At 40.5% G+C, this 20,115-nt stretch overlaps 2 protein-coding genes across 12 annotated transcripts in view; one reads left to right on the plus strand and one right to left on the minus strand.

Moving 5' to 3' along the window:
• The window catches only part of LRRC74A (leucine rich repeat containing 74A), a 57,078-nt gene extending 49,090 nt beyond the window's left edge, over nt 1-7,988 (minus strand). For 4 of the 5 annotated variants that reach the window (XM_074235669.1, XM_074235668.1, XM_074235667.1 and 1 more), the window contains exons 1-2: nt 7,611-7,988; nt 5,214-5,342 (exon numbers count right to left, since the gene is read on the minus strand). In XM_074235669.1, coding sequence (XP_074091770.1) covers nt 5,214-5,342; nt 7,611-7,656 — 175 coding nt within the window. In that variant the 5' untranslated portion in view covers nt 7,657-7,988. Of the gene's footprint in view, nt 1-5,128; nt 5,343-5,460; nt 5,546-7,610 lie in introns of all 5 variants that reach the window. The other variant, XM_074235670.1, reaches the window with a different exon arrangement.
• Nucleotides 1-20,115, plus strand: part of ANGEL1 (angel homolog 1) — a 111,365-nt gene that overhangs the window by 77,793 nt on the left and 13,457 nt on the right. For 2 of the 7 annotated variants that reach the window (XM_074235659.1, XM_074235661.1), the window contains one exon: nt 14,784-14,898. In XM_074235659.1, the coding sequence (XP_074091760.1) occupies nt 14,796-14,898 (103 nt within the window). In that variant the 5' untranslated portion in view covers nt 14,784-14,795. Of the gene's footprint in view, nt 1-8,598; nt 8,682-14,783; nt 14,899-16,923; nt 16,999-17,089; nt 17,223-20,115 lie in introns of those variants that run through there. The other 5 variants (XM_074235662.1, XM_074235660.1, XM_074235666.1 and 2 more) reach the window with 5 other exon arrangements.

Genomic DNA, 20,115 nt, shown 5'->3' on the forward strand with positions numbered 1-20,115 from the left:
TCACAATTTTGCTAGAACTCAACATAGTCTTTAGTTGTTTTTTTTTTTCCAAGGCAATGGGATTAAGTGACTTGCCCAAGGCCACACAGCTAGGTAATTAGGCAGGATTTGAGTTTAGGCACTCCTGACTCCAGGGCCAGTGCTCTATCCACTGCATCACCTAGCCACCCCCTCAGAATCATCTTTAAAAAAAGAGTATTGGATTAGTGGTCCCTTATAGTTTTAGATCTAAGATCTTAGGATCCTTGAGAATACAAAGATAAAAATGAAACAATTCTTGACCACAAGGAAAATCAATAAAAAATAAAAAATAAATGCAACATATGTACAAAGTAATTTCAGGGGGTTGTGGAGGCTGTAGCAGTTTGAGAGATTAGGGAATCCTAGAAAATGGAATGAGGGATTTTAAGAGGCAGAAATGGGAAGGACACACATTCCAATCAAAAGGAACAAGTCTATGCAAAGTAACAGAGAAGGGAAAGAATGGAATACCATGTATGAAGATGAAAAAGTCAGTTGGTTGATTTGGAATATAGCATACATTAAAGATAATAATGTGTAATAAACCTGGAAAAACAAACTGAAGCTAGATTATGAAGGGTTTTAAATGACAAACAAATGAGTTTTGTACTTTATCCTAGAAGAAATAGGAAGACTCTGAAGTTGACTGAATCCTAGTGACATGGGTCAACCTGCACTTCAAGAAAGGCATTTTGGTGGCTGTGTGGAGGATGAATTAGACAGGAAAGAGAATTGAGGCAGGGAGACAAGTTGCAAGGCTACTGAATAATAATCCAAAGGGCATAATCTAAGATAGTGCAGTGAATAGAGAGAAAATCTCTCAAATTTATTTTTATGATACATCTCATTTTTGAAAGGTTTCCCATAGCCCTTGCCCTTGACCATTTTATAGCTGGGGAAACTGAAGCCTACGAACAGTAGATTGGTCAATGTTACAAAGCTAAATGTCAGAGTTCAAAGTCAATATGAGATCTCTACTTCTTAGTTTGTAGAACTTTTGATTCCCATGGTTTCCTGTGTTTTAAACCAGACCAACTCAGTTCATGCCTTTCTAGTTCCGAATATATCTCAACAGCTGGGTCTCCTTTTGGTTAGGCCAGGTCTGTTAGCTGAGCTCTCTGGGTCTGCTGGATTTACATTTTGCATTTGTTTTCCTTTTGATCCCAGGGATTTTGACCAGTTGAGTACAAGTATTTCCAAGGAAGACAGCTGCCTTTGTTAAGGAAAAGGCATTTTATCCTGTGATCAAGATACATGTTGGTCTCTTTCAGATCCAATTAGTTTTGGATGAGAATGATGGCTTGGCATGACTGATGAAGGATAGCCCCTTATGGGAGGTGACCTCTCATCCCTGACTGTGCTCAGGAACATTATTATTCCAGTTTGGACCTTCTGCTCATGCCACCACATTACTAATGTCTGTCCATCCAGGTCCTTTCATCATGCCAACTGCAGCTGATGCTTCCTACTTGGGACACAGGGACGATTTTATTTGAAGGTCCCCATTGAGAGATTTTTCCCTTTATAAGCAGGGGTTCTTACCCTAGGATCCATGAACTTGTTTTTTTTAATGTTTTGACACCTGTATTCTAAAATAATTAGCTTCCTTTGTAATTCTAAGTATTTTATGCTACATATTACAAGCAATATTGTGAAAAGGGGCCCATAGGCTTCACCAGGCTGCCAAGTAGGTCCATGATAATAAAAATTAAGTACCTTTAGAGGGAGGTTGTAAACCCCTGACATTCCTACTGGGATGCAGATGAGACTGAGCAGCTGTAGGCTATGTTTCTGTCAACAAACATTGTCTGAATTTCCTAAGCCAAAGACAGACTTCAAAGGTTTTATTTCATGTGGTTGTATCCGACTCCTAGTTTGTCCTTGTGACAAATTCTATTCTGGCACCTGATGATTTTGGATCTGGACTTATTCTTAGAACTCCATGGTTTCATTTCAAGGCAACTTTCGATTTATCAGGTCCATTCCCCTGGAGAACTTCATACAAATCACATGATGGGTCCTTCCCACCTCTCATTATTTGTATCCAGGTAAAAACAGGAGATTAAAATAAAAGGTGGAAAAAGTCCTGAAAGAAATGCATAAACTGCCATAGTAAACTGCTTTCCCTCTCATTAGTTGCATCCCTAAGTCAATGCTCAACTATTTGTAGTGAAGGAAAGTGAATTTAAGTGTGGTTTTGTGGGGAACCAAAACTTACTGTCTAGGGGGATTGCTTATTTCCTCTATGTGGGGCCGTTGAGAGTGTCCTGACCTATGTCTTACCATTGGACTCCACAAGATTCTGGAAGAGAAAGTGAGACTGATGATTTTGTTCTGCCTTGCCTTAGTTAAATCCAATTCACTGCAAGTCATCCCCCTTCTGATGTAATTGGTCTTCTCTGAGAACTATGGACAAGCAACAATGCACTCAGCCAGTGACCCCCTCAAGCCTGCTCTATAGCACTATTTGCTGTCTGCTGGTAAAATCTATGTATTTAATGAAAGCACACTCTTGGGAACATGAGAAATGTTTCCTGGAATAGACCTATGAAGAGCCAGCATGGTACAGTGGAAAGAATGCTGGGTCTGAAATTCAAAGTCCTGGATTTGAAATGACTGCCATTTACTGATTGGGTTACCTTGGGCAAGCCCCTTAAGCTCTGTGGGTTTCATCTTTCTCATCAGCAAACTGAAGACATTGCGTAAGATAATCTCTGAGGTTCTTTCTGACTCTAAGTCACTATTACGCTATGTATTTTACTTGGTAGGTTAAGGCCTCTAGTTATAAGGTTTGAGTCATTAGCTCACAAAATCAGGTTATTGCTAATGCTTTTTTCCTTAGATTTTGAGAATTCATAGACTTGATTTGTTTATAACCAGTACTAGTATGTTCTATATGAATGCAAGCTCTTTAAGGAAAGGACCTATTTAACTTATGACTGTATATCTGATGTATAGCAAAACTTATCATATGGTAAAAGCAGATATTTAATAAATGCTTTTTAAATAATTGATTTTGTTATTGTTGTTGGGTATAGGGGGAAAATGTTGGGAAAAAGGTAAAATGGGTCCTTTCTGAAATTTTGGCAGTGAGACCCAGAATTTCAGCTTATCACACTGAAGTCTAGCCAGCTCTGTGGAGAAGAGGGACTTACTGGCTGCTTCATTTTTTTCCCTCAACCTCTCCCCTTTGTTTTCTTCCCAGATAGCACTGCAAGTGGTTTGTATTATTAACTCATTAGACTAGGAAGCCAGTCAACAACTGATGAGCACTAACAATGCATGGACCTTCTTAACTCATTGTGCCTTTGTCCAACCCCAGTCTGAACTCCCAGACCTAGTTTAAATCCTTAGGCCAAGACTTTGTGTGTGTGTGTGTGTGTGTGTGTGTGTGTGTGTACTGCCTTTGAAAATCCATTTTGCACCTAGATTGGCTCTATATTTAGAGCCAATCTATATATCTAGATTGACTATTGGGGATCTAATTTGCATCAAGCATCTCCTTGTGTATTCAGATTTATTTGGGAAATCATTGTTACCTAGAATCTAGCTAGTATACAAATCTCTGAAGTAGACTAGATTTCTTTGGAGTAGAATAAACTTCCCTTTCTCTCTTCCTGGTTTATCCCTTGCTCTGATCCTTTCCTGATACTGACTCACACATATAAGAGCTCTAAAAGCTCTCAGAACCTTCAGCTTTTGGGCATAGGTAGACAACTTCCACAACATGGATGGAAAAACTGACATGATTCTAAAAGACTAAGCAGAGTTTCCAAGGGGGAATTACATAGTGCCTGGCACATCATAGAAATTCAATAAATGCTTGTTGATTTGACAGAGCTATATTTTGATGCTAGCTTTCCCAACATTGTCCTTATTCTTCCCTTTCTTCCTCCCTCATCTCCCAAAATGGAAAACCAAAATGATGGATAAATTTTTTTAAATTGCCTGATTGGTCCATTGGAGTATTGTGACTTGGTTGGAGGGAGCCAGATGGTCAGTTAGATTAGATGATCTTAGGAATTGTAGCTAGACAAATTTCCCCAAGGTCAAATGTAAAAGCAAGGCTTTCCAGTGGTGGCAGGTTTCCACCCCCTGAGCCAATAGATATTTAATGGCCCCAAGATCATGCTAGGGGACACCTTCACAGCTCATGCTTTTCAGTTCAGTTTTTCCTCAAGAGAAAAAACTGATAGGTGAGGATACCACCTGTTAATAGTGTGAAAATATGGACTTAGTGGAAAAAGGCTTCAGAGTCCTTTAAACAGATAAACCTTGAAGAACCTTCCTGACTTTCCTGAGATTTGTCATGGGAAAATAAAGATGTTCAGGGGAGCCAGATTCTTAGTTGTAAGGAAGTGAAAGAAGGCTATCACTGTGCTGGTCCAGAGAGGTGTTTAATAAATGTAAGGTGATTGAATAATTGATTGACTCTAGGTTGTCATGGGAAACCTTTCAAGCCATCTATTCTGAAATTGTATAAACTTATTTTCATTAGTTGAGGCAGCAGTATATTGATAAAGAAAGCAAAGCACTTAATATGAGCCAACACTCTACTATTTGGGATACAAATGAAAGCAAAAAAAAATAGCCCCTACCCCCAAAGAGTTTATATTCTAATAGTGGAAGACAACACATATATGGTAGTGCAAACCAATGGCAGCTGCAGTTTGCTATCCATGGATGAGATTTAAATTGTCAGCTCCTTGTGGTCACTGCCCCTTGGCTTGCTCACTTTTGTGTCTCCCACAATACATAATTTATGTTTGTTGAATGGAGCAGTTCTGTGGCTCAGTGGTTAAAGTGCTGGGCCTAAAGTCAGGAAGACCTGAGTTCAAATGCAGCCTCAGACACTTACTAGTCACTAAGTCACTGGGCACACGACTTAATCTCTTTGCCTCAATTCCTCCTCTATAAAATGGAAACTATAAATAGCATCAACTTCATGGGTTGTTGTAAACATCAATTAAAATAATAATTATAAAGCATTTAGCAGAGTACTAGCACATAGGAAACACTATACAAATGTTATTATTAAGTAATTTTTAATAAAGACATACTGGTCTTTTACACTAAGGAAGGAATTATATCCCCCTTCTCATTCTACCTTTCACTCCGGAAATAAAATAATGGAGAGAGGTCTTTTCTGACACAAATGCTGTTGGTTCCACCCAATTGTGTTATATGTTCACCTTCGAGCTCAAGGTCTGTTTCATAGGTCTCAGACTGGGCTTTATCTTTTTCAATGACAGGAGTAGGTTCTACCACACAGTTGATGTCTTCATTAGAATCAGTCTCCTTGGCCTCTTCCTTGGCCTCATCTGGAAAGAAGAAAAAGGGTGGGGGGGAACCCATTTGCCTCATTCTATGTACTACAAAATGTACTACTAATGTACTACAAAATCTTCTTCATCCCAACCAGAAATCATCCAACTCTACCTCTTTCTCAAGGACTCTTGCTTGGAAATACGCATTCTTCCCTTCACCCTCTTTCTTGAATATGGGTTTTCATTTACCTAGATGACTAAGGGAGAGGTTTTTTGACCTTCAACAGATTAACTGTAAACAAAGGGGTTGGACTACATTCATCTCTAAAGTACCTATGAACTCTATACTTTGATTCAATGATAATTCCTTGTCCAAGTATTTCTCCTCTCCTCACCAGTGCCCCACCCCACCCCCATCTCTTTGCCAGCAGCATATTCATTTCAATTCAATAGATAATGGATGCAAAACTAGTCTTTAGTCTACACTAAATTTGTCTGGGAAAATCTGATGCTTCTTCCCTGTGTTCCCTGGTTATTGCTCATCTGGGAACAATGGAAAATCCCCTAACAGGTCCTATTATGCTTTTGACTGGGCATACACATGACTTTCTTCCTTTGCTTCCTTGATACTGGTTTGGTGATTTGTTCAACCTATACTTTTTCTTTTGGGTAAAGAAAAGAGAAAGGCAGGGTAGTGTGGTGAGTATTTAGACCTCTCTTTGGAATTCAGGAAGACCTGGATTCAACTTCAACTTACATCAGCTATGTGACTTTTATTAAGTGATTTTTATAGCAAAACTGACCCTGCCAATAAAGGCAAGTGACTTCTCACTGTCCTAGTGAATTCCCTAAAAGGATAAACTAAAGATCACTATCTCTGGAAGGAGTTTCCATAGTATGAACTTCCCAAGTTTACTGCAATATCTAACCCACTCTAATGTCAGACAGACAGGGACTTAAAAAAAAGCTGTTCTGAATCCTAAATGCAATTGGAGAAGAATGAGAAGTTTAATTTGGCTTCCAAATAATAATAGTTTGCATTTACAAGGTACTCAAATGTTTAAAAAATCCATGTTAGATCATTTGATCATCATAATAAACTTGTGAGGTGGCTGCTATTATCACCCTCATTTTATAGTGATTAAGTGACTTGCATGGAGTCACACAGCTAATAAAGGAAGAGGAAGAATTTGAACTCAGGTCTTAAGTTCAGCAATCAATCCACTATGCTGCCAAGTTGTCTAAATAATATTAACTCCTTTCCTTTCCAGTCTTTAGCTAATATTACTAAAGGAGAGGAAGGAGAAAAATCTCCTTTCATATGAAATTAAATGTTAAAATAGAACGGTTACATGTTCCTTCCACCGTTCCCTTGTCCCTGATGAAGAGTACTTGAAAATAATGGGATATCCCTTATATTCTATGCTCTCTTATCATTTGAGGAATAATTTGTAATTTTTGAACCTGTTCAACTATGGAATTATTTTTGGAATTGTGAAAGTCAAATGTTGAATTGCTACTTCCAGCATCATAAGGGAATGATGAGATGGTATACAGAAGCCACACAGTTGACATTTAAGAGGTATGACATTTGGATTCAAGAGGGACTTAAGTTCAAATCCTGTCTCTGTTCTTTACTTGTGGATCTTGGCAAGGGATTTAAACCTCTCTGGGTCTGTTTCCTCGTTTATAAAATGAGGAGATTACATTTATATGACCTTTAAGGTTTTTTCTAGCTTGTAATGTAGAATATTCTGATTCTAGCCTATGAGTGGAAATACATCTATAGGAGGTTAGATCATCAGTAGGCTCTGTAGAAGTAAAGACCCTCACAATTTCACAGCCCTAATTTGAAATGAAGTCAGGGGACTCTTTTATTCTTTGCATGAAAGTTTTAGATTTTTGAGTCATTATAGTGTGATGTTATATAAAGAAACCTGTCTTGGAGATAGTGGATCTGAGTTCAACCAATTCTCTGTGAATCATTAGGCAACTGAATTCACCTTTCTGGGCCTTGAATCCTCAATGAATAAAAAAAATACATATGCATAAAGAGATACATAGATATACACATGTACACATTTATATATAAGTCGGATTAGGTATAAGGTTCTGTCCAACTCTGAAAATCCTACTCCCTGTTGACCAATTCTTGACCTATCCTCCAACCCCGCAATGTACTACAAAAGTCCTGTTCTAGAAGGAGACCAGACAAGAAGAGAAGAGAAACTACTCTCCAGGGCACATGTAATCAATCACTGAATGCTCAGCTGAGGCAAAGCCAAAGGGAACCAAGTAGTGATAAATGTTAGGACTTTTCACCTTGCTCAAGTTCAAGTGTTTCATCATCATCATCATCAAAGTTCATGCTGTCAATGCCCTTCCCAGGATTGCTGCTAGCTGCTCACCACCTTGCTTGTCTTTCCCCCAGAAGCACACTGATACATACACTTTTGTTGCAAACTTTGTTCTCCTCAACCTCCCATAAACCAATCTCGGTGACCTGTTGTAACCTTTCTATCCTAGTAGGCCTTAGAAAAAGCTGATTCCTGAGGTGATCTGACATGCGTGAATATTATCCCAGTTCTGTCAGTTTGGAGAAACCTTGATTCCCCTGGTCATCAGGGCAAGAAAACCTATTTTGCCCTCTGAGAAGGTTTTCTAGGGTCCTGTTTAAAGGGGACCCTCCCATGCCTCTTACCCCCCCCTCCCTCCCTCCCTCCCTCTACTTTTTCATTTCATCTCCAACATTCCATGACCTCATCTAGTCATTGTGATCTAGGAGGGTGAACCTGGCAACAGCAGGCCCCGCAACCTCCCGTCGGCTGAGGCAGTCATCTTTTCTCCTATGTTCATCGGGATCAAGCCAAGGCTTGGCTGGGAGTGCCTAAGTGGTGTGGGTGGGACACTCACAGGTGGTATATTTCCCTCTGAGTTAGGACTGAACCAGAGTCTCTTAATCAGGTGACTGTCAAGAGTTGCCATCATGTTCTACTCTAGAGATGGTGGCTGTACTTCAAGTACAAAATACTTCAGTGGAGGGTGAGGTCAGTTCCCTCCTGTACAGATTTTTTGTTTTTTTTGTTTTTGTTTTTGTTTTTTGTTTTTAAATTTGGGAAAGCATCCTGAGGCTTGGAGCAGAAGATCTGTATTAGACAAATATAAACATTCTATCAACCCAGCCAACAGCAGCCAAAGCATTATCCAAGCAAGAGCTGCTTCTTGCCAACTTTAATTGAAGTTGCCCAGAGATCATCCCCATCCCAGGCTGTATTTCATGTCTTGGAGTTGAAGTTCAGTTATAGTTTACTGATTGGTGAATCCAGAGATATTTTTGGTTTTTGTTTTTATTTTTACTTCTTGACAAGTTCTTCCAGCACTTCAACAGGTCAGGTCAGTAATTTGGTGGTTGATTTCAAATGATTCAATTTCCATACATCTGTGATCTTTTCCATGAGTTTATTCCAACAATACTGTCTGCAATCTCATCCAATGAGATTCTTGTCCATGAACTCCAAAAAACCTTCCATAGAATATCTAAGGCTGCCTTCTAAGACTCTTTAATATTTTGTGGGTACCAGTACAAGCCCTGGACTGTGCATTCTCACAGTACATGATTGACTCACCCTCATTTCTGATCATAAGTTTCTGGAATATTTTTTAGATCCTTCTGTGTAGGTCCTCCAAGACAAGTTTTGGACCAAAAACCTGTACTTTAGGCAAATCATATAAGTTTTGCCATTGACTTTTTTGTTAGCTGCTATTTTAATTATCTGGAGAGTCATGGTATTCCATCATGCACAATCACATGGCTTCCACTAAGTAATATAGGAATATAGAGGAACAAAAGACATGGAGAACAAAGATACTTAGCCAAAAGGAAGAGAGGATGCAGTGGGAAAAGACTCAGACAATCCCCTTGAAAAAATGTTAGATGTGTGTCTATTCTTTAGAAGAAATGCTATTAGTTGAATGAAATAATTCCTGAAATATAATCTCCTGGGTTCAGTGACTTCTCCAAAGAGAAGAGACAAGACTGTAGGGTTGACAGGTAAGAGGTGCTGTCAGAGGTGGGGAGAATATATGTATTCTTAGGCATTCATTATGGTAATCTTCTCTGTTGCATAAGAGACCACAAATACATCTTATTTGACTTTATCTCTAGCTGTTGGATCATTTCTCCCAAGCAGAAGGGGTCTGTTTCTTCATGAATGAGGGTGAGGAGGGATTTAAGGGGGCCTTAAATAAGTTTACCTTAGACGATGAGTTATTTCTATAAAGCAATGGGAGTTGGAAGCATCTCCCCAAAGGAAAAAATGTTAAAAGCGATTAGTTTGGGGGCAGCTAGGTGGCGTAGTGGATAAAGCACTGGCCCTGGAGTCAGGAGTACCTGGGTTCAAATCCGGTCTCAAACACTTAATAATTACCTAGCCGCGTGGCCTTGGGCAAGCCACTTAACCCCGTTTGCCTTGCAAAAAACCCTAAAAAACAAAAAAAACAAAAAAGAAAAGTGAAAGCTGTTGAATGGATTTTTAAAAAAAGCAATTAGTTTAGCATGTTGATATTTTCTTCCTGACCAATAGAGGCAAGCAGTCACTTTCATTTTGGTTCCTAGAGTGATTCAAAACCAGCTGTTTGAGACTGGAGTCACTTCAAAGAGAATTTTTGCTCTAGGAATTATCACTAGCTTTAGCTTCCCTTACCTACTTCAAGGCTAATAGAGCTGTAAATGAGGTTCTTGTGGATTTGGGAAATAGTATGGCCTAGTGGAAAGGGCTCTTGGTTTAAAATAAAAATTTCTGGTTCAAATCTCAGCACTGGCACTGCTAGCTATGTGAACATGAGTCAACTTTACTGATTTGAACTTTCCTCATCTATAAAATGGAGATAATATATTTCTATTATCTTACAAAGTTGTTAGGAAGAAATTTGAAAACCTTCAAATGATATAAAAACATGAATTCTTATTCTTATTCTCATAGTTCCCTTGAAGCAAAAGTAACTTCAGGATGGGGAACTAAATCCAGATTTCTCCCTAAGTTCCTATGGTATCTGTTTTCTTGACCTACTGTAATATAATCCTAAATACTTCCAGATAGCAGTGATTTGACAGCCTTAAATTTCTTTGTTTGAATACCATTCAAGCCTCTTCCCTGTATGTCTCATAATATTTTATAGACAACTAAACAGAGGAGACAGGCACCATTATGTCCGAAAAGGGAAAAGACTAGGCACTAGGAACTGTGCCAAGCACTTTACAAATACCTATCTCATTTGATCCTCACAATAACTCTGTGAGGTAGTTGTTAATAAGCCCATTTTACAGTTGAGGAAACTGATGTAGGAGCTGCAAGCTCTCAATCAGGAAGACATGAATTAAAGTCTAGCTTGGATTACTGTTAGCTGTAGGTCTGAGACATTTAATTTCTCTGTTGCTCCACTCAAACTCTCTTAAGACCCTAAATTGCTGAGAAAGTGTGATTTATACTGGCAAAGGAGTTTCCTATGCCAATGAAATAATAGGTTCAACAACAAAAAAACCAAAACCAAACAAAAACCCTCCCCCAAACAAGTCAGGAGTACCTGGGTTCAAATCCAGTCTCAGACATTTAATAATTATCTATCTGTGTGGCCTTGGGCAAGCCACTTAACCCCATTTGCCTTGCAAAAAAACCTAAAAAAAAATTATCCTCAAAAATATCCTCAAAAAAAAACCCAGACATAAAAATGTTATTTGCATTTATTTTATATGTAGGAGCATGAAATTACTTGAGGGTTGCTTGCTAGTTAAGTCCTTCAATACCTATAGCATAGGAGGCAAAGCCAAAAGGTATAGTTGGTGGTATTTTATACACACACACACACACACACACACACACACACACACACACACACACATATATATGTTAAAATGAGAAATGAGATATTACTTAATAAAAGTAAATCCCGTTTTTAGCTTATCCATCATTCATGTATATTAGAAGTATACCAGTTCATTATTGTTATAGATCAACTTCTAGCCCTTACTTGTATGATTAGGACTACAGTCTGGGTCATAAAATTGCATATATATATATATATTTTTTTTTCCAAACTACATTCAAAGATAGTTTTCAACATCCAATTTTTGGGTAAGATTTTAAATTCCACATTTTTCTCTCCCCCTTTTCTCTCCCCTCCCTCTGACAACTACTAATCTGATATATATATATTAAACATGTTTAATTATGTTAACAATATTTCCATATTAGTCATGTTGTAAGAGAAGAATCAGAACAAAAAGGGGAAGATACCATGAAAGGGAAAAAAACAAATATAAAATAAATTTAAAAAGATATGCTTGGATCTGCATTCAGAGTCCATAGTTCTTTCTCTGGATGTGGATGATATTTTCTATCACAGTCTTTTAGAATTGTCTTTTGATTATTGTTCTGCTGAGGGGAGCTAAGTCTATCATATCTGATCATTACCAATGTTGCTGTTAATATATTCAGTGTTCTCTTGGTTCTCTGCTTACCTCATTCAACATCAGTTTATGTAAGTCTTTTCAGTCTCTGAATCATAAATTCTACAGATTTTATTGGGAAAAAGTCTTATTTAACCTGTCATCCATACTGTAATCTCAAAATATACTAAAATCATCATATTGTTGGTAATTATATATTATCTACCTTTATTATTGATTATTCTTAGATTGACACAAGCCATTCTACATATGTATCTCACTGGAGAATTACTGATTTGTAAAAATGATATGGATGAATAAGTGGGTTTTTATCCCTCACTTGGAAGATGGCAATGTGACTATATATGCTATCCTGCTTGGAGTAGGGCAGTTGATCTTCTCTATCACCTCACATTTGGCCAACCATTTGAAACCTAAAGATCTGAGATCTACTTAGAGCAGAATAATTAGGGATTTTACCTTAGGTCTCACAATTTAGAGGGTGCCAAATTTAAATACTGACATCATATAAAAACAACAGAGCATATAACCTAATTGAGGGAAATTTTTTTTTAAATTCCAATTAAATTAAAATAGATTGAGGTAAATTTCTTTAATTTGCCCTATTCCTTAGCCCCATACAGCATGGTCAGTGATATCCCACCATGACTCTGACCCTCTCACTTCCTTTTTATCTGAGGACACTCTTTCATTTCACGTGCCTTGCGTTTTTTGCACCTGTATCAAGTACAAAGTGAATCTGGCAGAACTCTCTAAAACAAAACTCTATCAGCTAATCAAAAAATGCTAGATTTTAAAGTGGATAATATGCATCATTTTTAAACCAGAGAGGAGTCAAGTACCTATTCCAATAATAGGTAAAGGCTAAGTTAAAACTTTTCAATACATAGGTAATAAACTCTCTGTAAAATTAAAGGGTTGGATTGGGTCTTTGCTCCTTGCCAGCTCTAAAAGCCTGAGGCTTGGAAAGAGAATAAAGTTAGAAATGGAAAAGAGGAATGGAATTTGGAAATTCCCATGAATGCTGGATGCTTCACCTTCTTAAATGAACCTTTAGGGAAGTGAAATTTGAGCATCTGCCTCAACAAAGATCTCTAAAATACTATCTTATGAAGGTGACCCTATGTATTCTTCCCATTAGGTGGCAGTGGAGTATACATGTGTTCAGTCTGCCAAGAAAGGTTGAGGGAAAAATTTTACAAGATTATCTGATTCATTTGTAGAGTTCAAGTCTCATGGTCTCCAGGTCTTGAGATATTTAGAATTTTGTCTAGCAATTCATGGAGGAATCTGAATATAATTGGAATATTAGTATTCTATGTACACTTTTTTAAAAATCATTCAAAGATCTCAAAACACCCTGCTGAATTTTTAATTTCATCCTTGTAGTATTTTGGGGAAGAAAGTAAAGAAAGGGTTAATTCTTTTTGGCCATTGTTTTATAGATGGTGAAAAGAAGTAAATAGGCAGCTAATAAAATCAGTACCTAGTTGGTGATTATAGGGATCATAGATTATGAATTCAGCCTCATTTCACAGATGAGAAAACTGAAGCCCAAGAGGAATAACTGAGTTACCCAAAGTCACAAAAAAATAATAACCAGCATTTCTATAATGCTTTTAAGATTTGCAAAGATCTTTGTAAATATCATTTCATCAACCCTGGGATTGATTTAGATTAGGCAACTGAGACAAGCAGAAGGTGTAACTACAGTCACACATCTAGTAGTGGTCTGAATTTGAACTCAGATCTTGCTGATTCCAGGCCCTATGGTCTCTACTACACTGTATAGCTGCTAACATTCTTGAAGCTAGAATTTGAACTCAGATCTTCTTTGCTCCTAAAGTCAAGACTTTTTCTTTCTTCCAACTGCATCATGCTACTTCTCTGATGTGAGGAACAAGACCCAAAATACTCATGAAACACCATGTTTCTTCTATTCCCCAATGTTCCCTTTCTCATAACTCCTGTTCAGAATTAATCAATGGAAATACCATAGCAAAAATGGCCATTTGTACAAATATTTAAAAATGAAATCATTTGAAAGTGGGAGGGGGCAGTACACAAGTTAGGAGGGTATAAAGTTGAACCTCCTCTAAATCCCAAAGTATCCGAAACATAAACAAAATCATGATGAAAGCATCTCCCTCATTTTTCCTCTCCCTTTCCCCTCTGAATCTCACCTCCTTATAGCCAAATCATTAAGGGCTTCTTGGCTAGGATTCAGATAAATGTTCTAAGGTTAGATTCAGTTTTGAAACTTGAACCTCCAGGAGCTAGAACAGAGGAAAAAAGAGAGATTATCTTGTTTTAATTAAGCTGCTGTCTAAGATGGAGGGCCTTCCTGTTAAGTCTTTTTCTGAACAAAGTCTGCCTAAAGTGGTTAACTGATTCTACAAAAATGTTTAACAGGTAAAAGTGCATTATAGGAAGGAGTTGCACAAGAGAAGTATTATGGTGTTTTCTTTTCACCCTGGGGAGGATTTGGTTATAATATGTTGATGATTTTATAGCAAAAATGGGGTAAAAAAAACAATAAAATTACTACTATTGACTATTCTCACTCAACAAGCCTCTCAGCATTTCAGATGTCATCTATTGAATGGGCACAAAGACATTTGTTAGCCTAAGATTTGCTCTAGTTTCAGACACCCAAAGCAACTGTATAATGCACAAAATGTGCTTATTTAAAAAGTGGCAATAGGGTAAACTCTACTACTGGGAAGTTGAGACTTGGTGAATTGTTTGAAGAGTTCTGAGCCTTGAGCTAAAAACCAGTCAGTTGACTGCATTTAAGTCTGGTAAAAGTATACTGAGACCCTGAGGACCAAACATCTAAAGAAGAGCAAACTGGGTTCCAGAAGTGGAACAGATCAAATTTGACTCCTGTGCCTATTAGCATTACAGCTACTAATGGTTGCTGTAGTGCCATCCTGGGCAAGAAAGAAACTCTTTTCAAGAACAAAGTATTATGGAAATATTATTATCATCATCATCATCATTATTTATCTCTCTGTTTCTTTTTCCAGCTTTTCTGTGTCATGATGTACCCAGCTGGTCCTGGCTCTGGAGATTCCCCAGAAGGCTTTCCTGAACAACAGAGAATCCAGCCACAAATTGGAGACTGCACAGCCCGGACACTGGGTACTGAGATAAGGAATATAATAAAATCTTCTGGCTCCACAGTATGAGGGTGGTAGAAGGGAGGGAAGAGAAATGAATGTGGGTAAGACAGGTTGAAGAGAAAGTGAACTTAAATAGCTTTTAGTTAGAGCTAAGAGTCTCTTGTATTTATGGGATTTTATAGAGTTTAGGGCTAGAAAGGAGCTCTGTGTCACTTAGCCTTACCCATCACTTTATCAATGAGGGAACTGAAGTTCAAATAAATAAAATGACTTGATGACAGAATTATAGAATGTCAGAGGCTCCATAATCTCACTAAACAAAATTATCTTCTCCACAACATGCCCACCAAAGGGGTCAGCCAACCTTGTGTGAAAGACATCTAGTGAGAGAAATTTGGTCATTCTAGTTTTAGATGGTTCCAATTTTTAGATTTGCTTTATGTTTATTTGAAGTAGATCTCTAACTTCCACTCAATGCTCTTGGTTCTATTCTTTAGGGCCCAATACAGTTATCTAATCTCTTCCCAAAGACAACTATCTTATCCCCTTGTAGGGCTCTTTTCCCTGTCTTCACAATGTGAGAACTTGGGGAGGAAGGAAGCAAGCATTCATCAAATTTCTACTATGTATCAGGAATAACAATAAGCACTTCATAATTATTCTTATTTGATCCTTACACAGTCCTGGGTGGTAGGTGCTTATATTTTACAGATGAGGAAACAGAGGCGGATAGAGATCAAGTGATTTGTCCAGGCTTACACAGCTGGTAAACATATGAGGCCTCTCTTAGTGCCCTCTTCCAGACAGAATAGTAACATATTCACTATATCTTCTAAAATGTGGCATCAAGAATTGAATAAAACACTCCGGATGTAGTTTGATTAAGAGCAAAATGTCGACTATCCACCTCCCTCTTTTTGGACACCATGCTTTTTTTTTTTTATTGAGGCCTAATGTTACATTGGCTTTTTTTTGTATTATGTGGCATTGTTTACTCATTTAAACTTTTTTTCCCACTAAAAGCTGTAGAACTCCCCCCCCCCCAAAAAGGTTTATCTTGGGGCGGCTAGGTGTGGATAAAGCCGGCCCTGGAGTCAGGAGTACCTGGGTTCAAATCCGACCTCAGACATTTAATAATGACCTAGCTGTGTGGCCTTGGGCCACTTAACCCCATTTGTCTTGCAAAAAGCCTAAAAAAAAGTATATCTCTCATTTTTTTTTTTTGATAAAAGCTTTAAGTTTAGCTTTTAAATTTCATCTTTTACAATTCAGTTCAAAATTCTAATCTCCCTTTGGTATTTTGGATTTTGACTCTCTTATGCGAACTAATCTGTTCTTCGTAGCTCCATATAATAGGCAAATTGGATAAATATGGTAACACTTATGTCTTCATCCACATACATTTTTAAATGCTGCATAGGTAATAAAGCAGGATTTCAACGTAACCCCTTTTGCTCCCAATTCAGCAAAACTTCCTTTTTACACCACAATATTTCGTGTCTTGCCCCTTTCCGATTCCTTCAAAAATGACTTTCCCATTTTTCCCAGGTGGAGAGGAGATTGAAGGTGGAGGGTGGGGAGACAGGACAAAGTCCAGGCTTTTTTGGGAGGAGGAAAAAGAGAGGTGAGTGAGTTAAAAGTTTGGTGGTGTGAGGCAGGGCTTTGGGCGGAGAGCTGGAGCCGGAGCCGGAGCCGGTCAGACCCGAGTTCGGATTTCGGCCCAGGCCATCAGATGTCTGTGCCGCGAGCTCCAAGAGGCCCCTGAGTGTTCAGGCAGGTGCGATCTGGGCCAGCCGGGCCAGCGGCTCACCTTCCCCGGCACAGGCTGCGTGCGGGGCCCGCTGTGCGCGCCCGGCCGCCCGCAGTGGCCCTGCGCCCCCGGCCCGGCTTCGGCGCCCCCGTGTGCCGCCGCTTGTAGACGCGGCCGAGGCGCGCGGCCGTGCGGGCGGGCTGCGAGCCCCGGGCGCCCCGGCCTCAGTTTCCTCGGCGCAGGGCAGGCGCGCGCCGGGCGGGGCGGGGCGGGGCGGGGCGCGCGGGCGGGCGGGGCCTGCGTCCGGGGCGCGGGGCGGAGCCGCCGTCGGGGGTTGAGCGCTCGGGGGGCGCCGCCGCGGCCCTGCGGGTGAGAGGAGCCAGGGAGGGGGCGGCGCCGGAGGCGGCCCGGGAGGGAGCGGGGCGGGCCGGGCCCGGCGGCTCCGCGGCCTCCGCGCCGCGCACGCGCTCCCGGTCGAGTTGTTGTTGAAGGGCGGCGGGCGGGCGGCGGCGCTGCCCTGCGGCCGGGGATGATCGGGTCCTGCCTGTGCTACCTGCTGCTGCCCGCGGCGCGCCTGTGCCGCGTCCTCTCAGGTACCCGGCGCCGTCCCCTCCCCGCCCCCAGCGGAGCGCCGGGGCCGCGGCGGAGGGATCCTCGCCGCCGGGGCCGCCGCGGCCGCGGGCCCGGGCCGGTGTGGGTGGCGGGGGCGGCGCGGACGCGGCTGCCGGCGGGAGGCAGCGGCCGGCCTCCCCGGGCTCGAGGCGGGCCGGGCCGGGGCCTTGGTGCGGGCCGGGGCCTTGGTGCGGGGCGCTTCCGCGGGCGGGCGGCCCGGGCCCCCCGGGCCCCCCGAGCCCTGAGGGGCGCCCGCGGAAACTCAGCTTCCGTCCTGACTAAATGTATGTTTGTTAAGAATTTGGAGCCCTCGTGGAGTTCCAGCCCCATCCAGGGAAATGCTCACGCGTGGAAACAGCCCGATCTTTGAGGACGGTGCCGTGCCCCGTGAAGGGAGCCCGGCTCGCTAGCGGCATCCCCGTGGGCTCCGTTTCTTTGCTAATCCCGTGTATTTGGGTCCTCCGACAGAGGGACCCGCGGCTGACCAGGCTGCCCACCCTTTTCCTCCGCAGTTTTTCTTGGTCCCTCATCCCAGCAGAGAGAAGAAATTGTTATTGTTATTATTACTACTATTATTGTTACTATTTTGCAAGGCAGTGGGATTAAGTGACTTGCCCAAGGCCGCACAGCTAGGTCATTATTAAGGTCCTGTGCGCTATCGCCGCACCATTCCGGGTCTACAACGTGCTAGGCCTATGCTAAGGATTTAGGGCGATCTCCCTCTTTTAGAAGGGAAGGGGTACGAGTAGGAGCCTGATCTCCCTTCCTTTACTTTGGTCTCCGGGCCGAGGCCGTGCCTGGTGATTTATACAGCCAGAGCTCTAAGGCTGTACACCTTTCAGCCTCCGGTGTTTATTCTGATGCTTAGTGGTGTGAACGAATTAAGAAGAAGGCATTTATGATGCCACGGAATGTACAAAACCCTATGCCAAGCACTGGGGATTCATAGAGAACGGCACTCCATGCTCGCTCCCATGATACTGAGGCTCTGATGGAGGAGACGGCGCAATTTGGGGTTTTGAACACCAAGGCAGAAGGAAAGGTCACATGGTCCCTGTGCTCCAGCTGCAAATCAGACAGTGATGCATCTTCTCGAATACCATTTTCACTGATAAAATCACTTCTTGTGGACTACACACCCTAAGCCATTAGTTTTTCTTGTCTGTCACTGGCCCTTAGCCCTTATTTTCAATGGATGGGAACATTTGGGGTCATAAGACTGTCAACTACAAAGGACCCTAGAGATTATATAGGCTAATGGGGACCTAAGGAACCAAAGGAATTTGTTTAGTGTAATCAGAGCCAGTAGTGGTATGAACGAAATTGAATTCAGTAGTTCAGACTGAATCACTCTCTACTTTAGCCATTTCTCAACCCTCTAAAGAGGATAGAAGATCCCTATTTGATTATTTTATTTGGGTAATTATTTAGAAAAACTGATGGTAGAAACTGGAGTGCTTGTTTTTTGGTCATTATTTCTCCTTTCCTTCTAGGTTTTATTTATACTGCTTGTCTCTTTTTGTTTGAGACTACCCCTTCCCCTTTGTGGAGCCCCTCTGTGTTGTTCAGTCTTGTCCAACTCTTTGAGCTTGGCTTCATTTGGAGTTTTCTGGGCAAAGATAATGGAATAATTTGCCATTTCCTTCTCCAGATGAGGAGCCTGAAGCAAATAGGATGAAATGACTTGCCTAGGGTCACCCAAAATAGTAGGTGTCTAAGGTTGAATTTGAACTCATGAAGATGAGTGTTTTGTGATTCCAAGTCCCATGCTCTATCCCTAGTGCCATCTAGCTATCCAGAGCACCTAAATTTTAAAATAAAATCTTGTTTTTATTCCTTGTTGGGTTTTTTTTTTTTGTTTTGTTTTGTTTTTGCAAGGCAATGGGGCTGTGACTTGTCTATGGTCACACAGCTAGGTAATTATTAGGTATCTGAGGCCAAATTTGAACTCAGGTCATCCTGACTGCAGAGCCAGTGCTTCATCCACGGTGCCACCCAGCTGCTCAAAATCTTATTTTTTTTTTTTGATATTTAACATCTTCTCTATTGCTGAATATATCAATTCCTTTGCACTCAACTACTATTCTTTTTAAAAAAAATATTTTAAAATAGTAAACAAAAGCAGTTCCACAAAAGTAGTGAACACACCAATCCTGTCTGTATATGCAATATTCCTCACCCATAAAACCCCAACTCTGCAAATAGAGGAGCAGAGAATTCTAAGGTACTCTGGTACATAATAGTAAATTCATGAATAAATCAAGTGTTTATTGAGCGCTTATTCTACCATATTGTCTCATTTATTTGGGCATTGGTGTCACCAAGAAGGAGCTATTTCCACATGAGTGAGTTTTCCAGATAATAGGCTTACTCCATGAGGTGCCAAGATGTTTAAAATTTTTTCATTATGGAAGGAAAGCTTTCTAAAATATATACTGTGCTTTCTAGCCTTCTTAAATAGAACACATTGTAATACCCTTGCTTGATGATTCAAGATTATGATTATGAATATCACTTTATTGTGCCAGATTAAATACAATAATGCTATCATAGATTGATCCATTATGCTAATTTGTCCCAGACTATGTCTACTTGTCTACTTTTATTATCCGTGTCTTTTTTCAGGCAGTCAGGTGTCACTTCTTCTAATCTGTTGTGGACTGAGAAACTAGATAACCAAGCTTGTTAGACTTGTATGTAATTACAGTAAATAGGTGCTGAGTGAGAACCCGAGGGCACTTTCTGTGGAATAAAATATATAGGTTCTAGCTGATAGTCCTCATGATACCTATTCTAACTTTTTACAAACTTTTCCCTCCTGAGTTGTATTTATTTAAATCCTGGAATGTATTTTTAAAAATTATACTTTTTTAA

The sequence above is a fragment of the Macrotis lagotis genome, chromosome 4 (assembly GCF_037893015.1).
Source record: "Macrotis lagotis isolate mMagLag1 chromosome 4, bilby.v1.9.chrom.fasta, whole genome shotgun sequence".
Classification (NCBI taxonomy): Eukaryota; Metazoa; Chordata; class Mammalia; order Peramelemorphia; family Peramelidae; genus Macrotis; species Macrotis lagotis.